General features: G+C 45.6%; 1 protein-coding gene across 1 annotated transcript in view; it reads left to right on the top strand.

Moving 5' to 3' along the window:
* The window catches only part of ppfibp2b (PPFIA binding protein 2b), a 242077-nt gene that overhangs the window by 187583 nt on the left and 44494 nt on the right, over window positions 1-10000 (top strand). The window contains exon 6 of the mRNA XM_084315553.1: window positions 399-1025. Coding sequence (XP_084171679.1) covers window positions 399-1025 — 627 coding nt within the window. The remainder of the gene's footprint in view (window positions 1-398; window positions 1026-10000) is intronic.

Raw genomic sequence — 10000 nt, 5'->3', positions numbered from 1 at the left:
CAGAGAGTTCAGCAGAGGAGTAAGTGAAGGGGGCGGTGCCAGAGAGTGAAGGGGGCGGGGCCAGAGAGTTCAGAGGAGGAGTGAGTGAAGGGGGCGGTGCCAGAGAGTGAAGGGGGCGGGGCCAGAGAGTTCAGAGGAGGAGTGAGTGAAGGGGGCGGGGCCAGAGAGTTCAGCGTAGGAGTGAGTGAAGGGGGCGGAGCCAGAGAGTTCAGCGGAGGAGTGAGTGAAGGGGGCGGGGCCAGAGAGTTCAGCATAGGAGTGAGTGAAGGGGGCGGGGCCAGAGAGTTCAGCATAGGAGTGAGTGAAGGGGGCGGGGCCAGAGAGTTCAGCATAGGAGTGAGTGAAGGGGGCGGAGCCAGAGAGTTCAGCAGAGGAGTGAGTGAAGGGGGCGGGGCCAGAGAGTTCAGCAGAGTGAAGGGGGCGGTGCCAGAGAGTTCAGTAGAGGAGTGAGTGAAGGGGGCGGGGCCAGAGAGTTCAGCATAGGAGTGAGTGAAGGGGGCGGGGCCAGAGAGTTCAGTAGAGGAGTGAGTGAAGGGGGCGGGGCCAGAGAGTTCAGTAGAGGAGTGAGTGAAGGGGGCGGGGCCAGAGAGTTCAGTAGAGGAGTGAGTGAAGGGGGCGGAGCCAGAGAGTTCAGCATAGGAGTGAGTGAAGGGGGCGGGGCCAGAGAGTTCAGCGGAGGAGTGAGTGAAGGGGGCGGGGCCAGAGAGTTCAGCATAGGAGTGAGTGAAGGGGGCGGGGCCAGAGAGTTCAGCATAGGAGTGAGTGAAGGGGGCGGGGCCAGAGAGTTCAGCATAGGAGTGAGTGAAGGGGGCGGGGCCAGAGAGTTCAGTAGAGGAGTGAGTGAAGGGGGCGGTGCCAGAGAGTTCAGAGGAGGAGTGAGTGAAGGGGGCGGGGCCAGAGAGTTCAGAGGAGGAGAGAGTGAAGGGGGCGGTGCCAGAGAGTTCAGCAGAGTGAGTGAAGGGGGCGGTGCCAGAGAGTTCAGCGGAGGAGTGAGTGAAGGGGGCGGGGCCAGAGAGTTCAGCAGAGTGAAGGGGGCGGGGCCAGAGAGTTCAGCAGAGTGAAGGGGGCGGTGCCAGAGAGTTCAGTAGAGGAGTGAGTGAAGGGGGCGGGGCCAGAGAGTTCAGCAGAGGAGTGAGTGAAGGGGGCGGTGCCAGAGAGTTCAGTAGAGGAGTGAGTGAAGGGGGCGGTGCCAGAGAGTTCAGTAGAGGAGTGAGTGAAGGGGGCGGTGCCAGAGAGTTCAGAGGAGGAGTGAGTGAAGGGGGCGGTGCCAGAGAGTTCAGAGGAGGAGTGAGTGAAGGGGGCGGTGCCAGAGAGTTCAGTAGAGGAGTGAGTGAAGGGGGCGGTGCCAGAGAGTTCAGAGGAGGAGTGAGTGAAGGGGGCGGTGCCAGAGAGTTCAGTAGAGGAGTAAGTGAAGGGGGCGGGGCCAGAGAGTTCAGTAGAGGAGTGAGTGAAGGGGGCGGGGCCAGAGAGTTCAGTAGAGGAGTAAGTGAAGGGGGCGGGGCCAGAGAGTTCAGCAGAGTGTTTCATTGACAACATTCCAACGAGATGTTTATCTGGCTGACTTCCTGTTACACATCACCTATACCGCGTTCGCTTTCACAACGAGTCTGACACAGAACACCTGAGTGATTAGGGTCAAAGGTCAAAGTCCGCCATCATTAGTACCGACAAAAGTCGGCTTAATTTTTTACGACACTGGATTGGGTTCGGTCTGCTGTTGTTGTAGCTTTCCCAGTGACAGTTTCCTGTTGAATTGTCTCAATGCTACATAGTGTCTCCTCCAGCTGTGTTGTATACTGTATGTGTCTCTCCTGAGAAAAACACATATGTTAGGGACCTGCACTGGCTCCCCATTGCTGCACGTATCCGCTTCAAGGCCCTCGACCTGGCATACCGTGCAGCAAAGGGAACCGCTCCCGCCTACCTCCGGTCAATGGTCTCTAACTACACACCCTCAAGACCCTACGCTCTGCATCTTCTGGCTGTCTCAGACCCACTCCTATCCAAGCTCCGGGAGGGTCATCAAAGAGAAGCCGCCTATTCTCAGTCCTTGCCCCACAATGGTGGAATGAACTGCCCACCACAGTTAGGACAGCCGAAACCTGTCCAATCTTTCGCCGTCGACTAAAGACGCACTTCTTCAACCATTATCTGAAATAAAAAAATTAAATAAAAAGATATCTAACCCTAACTAACCTTACTGTCATGCACTTGTCCTAATAAACTAACCTACACTGTAGCACTCAACACTTTGATGAGCATTGTTACTCAGCTGATAGAGTTGCATCCTTCCTGATGACTTGTCATACAGAACTTGTAAGTCGCTTTGGATAAAAGCGTCAGCTAAATGACTAAATGTAAATGTAAATCTAAATGAACGGGGAAACATGTTTTGATTCTACCACAGAGGTTCTGAGCTACGGAAAAAGATAACATCGAATTCCAGACCAATTTTTCCTCTCTAGAGATAATGGTTTCCCTCCCCAGGCTTAACCCACGCGCATTTATTATGCATAACACTAAAAATACACGTTTACGCTAGAAGTGGTTTACAGCTAAGCAGCAACTCTCTGGGCTGCCAGGCAGAGATTGGGTTCATGTGGGTCGTGAGAAGACGAAAAAAAAAAGGGTCCCAAAATGATTCTGAAGATATTTGTAGTCAAATCGAATGGCTGTTATGTTAATACCAAAGCTTTTAAGTGGCCATGCAAAGTATGGCTGGCTGAAATAATAACCACTGACTAGAACGGCTTAGTAAAGTATACTGGAAATTAGTTTGGCCCTGCGAAATCAGTTCTGGACCGCAATATGAGTTATTATTATTGACCTGTGGGTCCCCTGAGAAAAAGCGTTTAAACTGTTGTATTACTAGAACATACAGACGGTATAATAGTCTACGCCTGGGGTTGCACAGAGGGCGTGCTAGTTGTTGTGCTCGACGTCAGAGACGAGGGAAGCTGACATGGGTCTGTAGTCTAGAGTCCTGACAGGCTGCTGAACAAAACCAGAACTCTTCCCATCAAAGAACAACACTCTGTTTCTCCTTCTCAACGCTTCCTTTGTTCCTTCCTTTGTCACAAGTATAAAAACCAAGAGTTTGATGTTCATCAGTTATGTAGATCTAATAGATAGAGTTTTTTTTTATCTGCTGGCTTACAAGTTTAAAAACATATTATTCTCAATATGAAGGGGTTTTCATGTAGACAGTTTATGAGATCACTGTCAAATTGAATGTGATCGAGGGTTTTATTCTTCAAGCTAATTGAGGATAAACAAGTGCAAATTCCTAATAGCTCCAACCAAAGGCCACACCCTTTTCCACACCCCCCCTTTAGCCAATTGGCCGAACGCACACACACACTTTCATACACTTTCACACTTTCACACTTTCACACACACACACACACACACACACACACACACACACACACACACACACACACACACACACACACCAGACCACGTGAGCGGATCGGCGCGGCCGAGAAATCCGCTCTTCGCTCTTTAAAGCTTGGTCCGCTCCGCTAATCACTCATGTTGACCCCGCCCCCAAGTCGCTCTCCGCTCGCTCCCCGCTCACCTTGAATCGAGCGCTCCCCGCTTCCCGCGCCAGATCGCTCGGCAGTTTTTTTTCTTCTTTTTTTGGAGCATGGTGTAAATGAGCTCAAACTACAACAGTCTACACCCCCTGGGCCCCTTAACAATTGTTTGTATTGAGCCGCATTGTAATTGTAGCCATTCTGCAATGTTAAATAACGTTGTTTATCCATTCACTATCTCTATTAAGCGATGATAGGCTAGCCGAGCCACAATGCTATGGTCGCTGCCATTAACGTTAGCATGTAAGCTAACGTCAACAACAATGGCGTCGATACTTTTTCTAACTGGATTGAGTGTGGGCGTCTCTACAGTGACAAAGCCTGAACGAACAGCCTATCACAGGTTCACCCTTCTCATTGGTTGAAAATGGCCTTCATGTTTGTACATCGCCATCTGTTGCTTTGGCATTGTACTGCATGTATATATTACATCAGTGTTAAACCACTGTGAGCGGCCTGGAGTGGATTGGAGCGGAGGAGAACTCTCGCTCCGGACGTCGCGCCGACTCATTTTAAAACCCACTCCTCGCTCACGTCAAAACCGGCCGCTCCGCGCCCCGCGCCGCTCGCGCTCCGATCCGCTCACATGCACTGACACACACACACACACACACACACACACACACACACACACACACACACACACACACACACACAAACACACATGCGCACACACACATACATACACTTGACCTCCATGCCAAATTTCAGCCTCCTAGGGTGAAACCTGTGAAGGATTTTTTGTGGACCGACAACCAACCAACAGAGTGACATATAGAGCTGCTGGTCAACATTAAACAGTAGTACTTTATGATTCAAGCAAAGCCTCTACCCTATTAATGAAACTAACATTAAACAGTAGTACTTTATGATTCAAGCAAAGCCTCTACCCTATTAATGAAACTAACATTAAACAGTAGTACTTTATGATTCAAGCAAAGCCTCTACCCTATTAATGAAACTAACATTAAACAGTAGTACTTTATGATTCAAGCAAAGCCTCTACCCTATTAATGAAACTAACATTAAACAGTAGTAGGTGTTCCACCAGAGCCCCTGCCCTATTAATGAAACTAACATTAAACAGTAGTAGGTTTCAACCAGAGCCCCTACCCTATTAATGAAACTAACATTAAACAGTAGTAGGTGTTCCACCAGAGCCCCTACCCTATTAATGAAACTAACATTAAACAGTAGTAGGTGTTCCACCAGAGCCCCTACCCTATTAATGAAACTAACATTAAACAGTAGTAGGTGTTCCACCAGAGCCCCTACCCTATTAATGAAACTAACATTAAACAGTAGTAGGTGTTCCACCAGAGCCCCTGCCCTATTAATGAAACTAACATTAAACAGTAGTAGGTGTTCCACCCTATAGCCTGTTGTGTCACCATTACAATGGGATTTGACTCGTGATTGCAAGTCAGTGGCTCTAATTGGATTTATCCGAATTGATCTGCAGCTGTTGCCTGTGTGTGTGTGTGTGTGTGTGTGTGTGTGTGTGTGTGTGTGTGTGTGTGTGTGTGTGTGTGTGTGTGTGTGTGTGTGTGTGTGTGTGTGTGTGTGTGTGTGTGTGTGTGTGTGTGTGTGTGTGTGTGTGTGTGTGTGTGTGTGTGTGTGTGTGTGTGTGTTTCGTGGCCTCATTCCACAGTTAATGAGAGCTGGTCAAACAGCTGTTGTGATATGATGACAGGTCAGTGTTTGGTGAGCGCTCTCTAACAATGACGATTAGGATGGTGTGTGGAGAAAGATAACTGGTGTCTGGTGTCATGTGTGTGTGGGTGTGCGTGCTTGTGTGTGTCTGTGTGTCTGTGCAATAAGATTTTGTCCTGGTCTCTCTCCCTCCCTCAGTCCCACAGCCTTTGCTTATTTAATCCCAGTGATCGTTTTGAGAGACTGAGAAATTGAGATAAATAATGTAACACCTGGAGGGAAATCTCCATTGTCTGTTTCGATCTAATGTTATCTGTCTTTATGAGAGAGAGAGAGAGAGAGAGAGAGAGAGAGAGAGAGAGAGAGAGAGAGAGAGAGAGAGAGAGAGAGAAACATATAGATTGAGAGTGACAGAGAGACAGACAGATGGAGAGAGAGAGAGAGACACACATCAGTCATCCAGCCATATAACAGTTTGTGTCAGCGCTGTGGGGCTACTGCTGCTGTGGGAACCATAACTAATGTAGAGCATCCCTGTGAGTCACACACACACACACACACGCACGCACGCACACACACACACACACACACACACACACACACACACACACACACACACACACACACACACACACACACACACACACACACACACACACACACACACACACACACACACACACACACACACACACACACACACACACAGGTTTGAGGCCCCAGTGCCACCAATGCATCTCTTTGATAACATGGCGATGCTGATGGTTGCTGTGTACAGTGTTAGAGGGAATCCTCCCACACATGCAGTCATAGCTTCTTTATTCAGAGAAAAGATTATTCAGCTAGACTTGTGTACATGGTTACATAACAACACACACGCACACACACATATACAAGGGTTGTTTGTCTGTTGACGAGCCAGTCATGGGTGACTTTCAGTTGATTACACAAAGTTCAACAATTGAACCCGAGGAAATTCATAGAATTTTGTAGTCGAGGCCAAATATAGATGAGTTGTTATGGGGACATATTAGAGTCTCTGTATAGATTGGGCATACATCTGAAACATGGGACATCTAGGCACATGGGAAAACAGCATATATCCTCCTTGCCGTTTAGGTTTGATGTCAACAAGCCTAAACAAGCTGTTCAGAATTACTGCCCATGGTGATGTCACAAGGTGTGCTTTTTGGAGCCCGGAACACTGCCTGCCTAATGTACTGTACTGCCTGTAGTTTGTATTTTATATATACAGTAGGTGTGGGGCAGCCCGGCAGGGAAGGAAACAATCTATTTAACATGCGCTGTGTGTTACCCCCCAAAAACAAGGCTTGATTGATTTATTGAAACTTTTATTAACAGATTGCAGAATGGGTACAATACAGTACGGCTCAATACACACAACTGCTAAGAAGAGGATGCAGACCAGAATTCGTTTGTCTTGTTTACATCAGGGTCCCCCATTTTCAATTCATCAAGACATTTATGACATACACGACATACAGTACTGTTTAAGAAAAAGAGATCATAAAAAAAATATATACATTCGAAGGGGAAGAAACTGTACATTGGAGGGGGTTGGGGGGGTTGGGGGGGGGGGGGGGGGGGGGGGGGCGTTTGGACATTTACCGGGGCCAGTTTCTAATTGCAGCACCCGTTGCAAGGGAAGAATGAGGTGCTGGAAAATAAATAATTTGAATGTCTTATTAAATGTACAGTAGTTTTTTGTTTATAGGCTATTCCATGTATAGATTACTAATATAAATTCAACTAGTAGTTTACCATCACTAATTCATGTTGGCCCCTACATGGCCCCTCACAACTTAATCAGAAACATTTCAATTAAACCTTTATCCATGGTTTATTTTGAAACCAAATGTCTCCAAAGAGAATATCTCAGCATAGTCTACTTCAGAGAGTGCTATATAAGGTACTAGAGAGGATCATAATTGGTCACATGTTGCGTTGAATTAGATGTGAGCTGGCTGAGATTCTTCTGTTTATGATGAACTGTGGTATCAGTGTCTATAGGCTAGCGTTTTGGAGGACTGTTAAATGACCTCTAATCACCAAGGATTATCTTGCTATAAGGGACACTGGTGTTGGATAGACCTATCTCAAACCCTGCCCTCTTTTCTTGATCCTCCAATCACAACTGTCGCTTACCTCGGACAAACCAAGTTTGTCCGAGGTAAGCGACAGTTGTGATTGGAGGATCAAGAAAAGGGGCAGGGTTTGAGACAGGTCCATTGCACATAGCCTGACACGTCAGACCCATGGAACTTTGTTTACTTTTCAATGTGTTCTACATTCAGAATCAGAAAGGTCTTTATTGCCTAGTAGTTTGCACATACAAGGAATTTGTTTTGGTCGTTTGCTGCAACATTAACAGACAGACAATTAAGGTTGAATAAAATAAAAGTACAATATAATATAATTATAAAATAAAATAGGCCAGGGCTGTTGGACAATTGTGCACGTAAATGTAGTTATTTATGGTGCGTGCGTGCGTGCGTGCGTGCGTGCGTGCGTGCGTGCGTGCGTGCGTGTGTGTGTGTGTGTGTGTGTGTGTGTGTGCGTGCGTGTGTGTGTGTGTGTGTGTGTGTGTGTGTGTGTGTGTGTGTGTGTGTGTGTGTGCGTGCGTGCGTGTGTGTGTGTGTGTGTGTGTGTGTGTGTGTGTGTGTGTGTGTGTACTGTATGCAGAGCTGGTGTGATTATAGGGTTCTGTCCGTCTGTGGCCGCGGTGTCGACTCTGTATTTCCATGTGATGTCACTAGTTGGATCGCAGTGCATTACTGTGTGGTCAGACTGAGTGAGTTGTCATGTGCTAAACTGTTGAATAGAGTTGCAACACAAGGCTCTACTCCACACAGAGTTAGTGGTCAGATGTGGTCATAGCCAGTAAATGTAGTTATTTTCTTAAAAAAAAAAAATGTAAACTGCTGTTAACACATTGAGTGCCACGCCCCTATATGGGTTAGAGTGCCAGCACTGAAGTCAATGGGAGGTCGGGGACATTTGCGAAGGCTTAAACTATATCTTAAATTATGGCTATGGGTCTAATACCTTATCAATGACTTGCTTGCAGTCAACATGTACAAAACGGATAGTTTTTTCATTGGTACATTTCCGCTTTATACCGTTTTGAATACGAGTATAGTATAGTATAGTATAGAAAAACGAGAAAACTCATCATTGGCATTAATGATGAATTCACAGTTATTTCTCAAACATATTGGATATGTCCACTTTCTCATGCAAAACGCTTTTCAGATATTTTGAATTTGAATTTGAGGAGATGATGTTCATTGTGTTCCATGATGGCACGGTTACTGTCATAGTGTCTAAGGAGGTGTTCCACTATTCACTGTCTACATTCTCTTGACGACATTGTCCCGTCTCTTTTGAGTTCATCTCGAAGGAGAGACTTGTTCATGTTTATAAATCGATACTGAGCTATACTACATTACACAAATATGTGAATTCTATTTCATGGTGGATTTTCATCACATTTCTATCTTTATTCGGTTATTTATTATATATATATATATATATTTACTATAAAACAATGATATGAACAAGAAGTAGGATCCTAGGCTCTCAGGGGAGGAAGAAAGGAGAGATGAGTTTAACCCTTTCACTACCACACTACAGACGGTTAACCTTCTGTAGTGTGGTTGTCATCATCATCTTCGTTTTACGTACTTTTTTCCCACTACAGTGAGGTTGGACGGGGTTAACCATTTGTTGTGTGTCAGTGAAAGGGTTAACCCTTCTGTATTGTCGCTGTGAAAGGGTTAACCCTTTGGTAGTGTGGTAGTGAAAGGGTTAAAAGTAGGGATGTTCGATATTGGCTTTTTCACCGATACAGATATACCGATATTGTCCAACTCTTAATTTCCGATACCGATATCAACCGATATCAACCAATACCGATATATGCAGGGTCCCCCCCCCCCCCCCCCCAAAAAACTGAATAATTTCAGGTAATTAACATTACATATCTCTTGTCGTGTAATTAACACAACATTATGCATACTTTGACAATAAATAAAATAAGAATTTGTTCTTACTTGCTTGCCTGGGTAAATAAAGGTTAAATAAATGTAAATTATTTGTAAATAATAATAATAAAATGTTTTTTTTTAAAACCGATACAGATATTTTCCGATATCATATTTTTATGCCAATATCGGTAGGCCGATAATATCGGACATCCCTAGTTAAAAGCATTTATTATGGCACGGCTGCATCACTGAAAAGCCAACAGGTTTTTTCATCACTGCATAACAAAGGTGCTACGGGTCCAGCCTTTATTTATACAGGACAAAACATCAGAGGTGCTGCCCAGTAGCACCTTTTTGTGACTCGATATATACAGTAGCACTGTTGCTGGACAAACCTATCATCAAAGCAATGATTGAGTGATCCTCCCCTCAGACAGGTGTTCCCTGAACCCCCCCTGTGTCTCGTACAGACGTGCTCCAACCCTCGAGATAAGTTGGTGCATAGGAGACCTACATGTGTGTAACAGGTGTCTGCATTGTCACCATTGTGATAATGTCTTACAAACAAACACTTGTATTGACTTTAGAACCAAGAGAACATTTAATATTAAGGATTTCATAAACCGCAATACTGCCTTTTTCATATGTCGCTTAACTTGTCCTTGTGAGAACCTTTTTATGTGGGTGGTACAAAAATAGGATCAAAGGGGAGAGCGTAGATATTCTATTAGGACTTGCAAC

This window comes from Notolepis coatsorum (assembly GCF_963971535.1).
Source record: "Notolepis coatsorum genome assembly, chromosome: 6".
Lineage (NCBI taxonomy): Eukaryota > Metazoa > Chordata > Actinopteri > Aulopiformes > Paralepididae > Notolepis > Notolepis coatsorum.
This window is presented reverse-complemented; position numbering and strand designations above follow the sequence as displayed.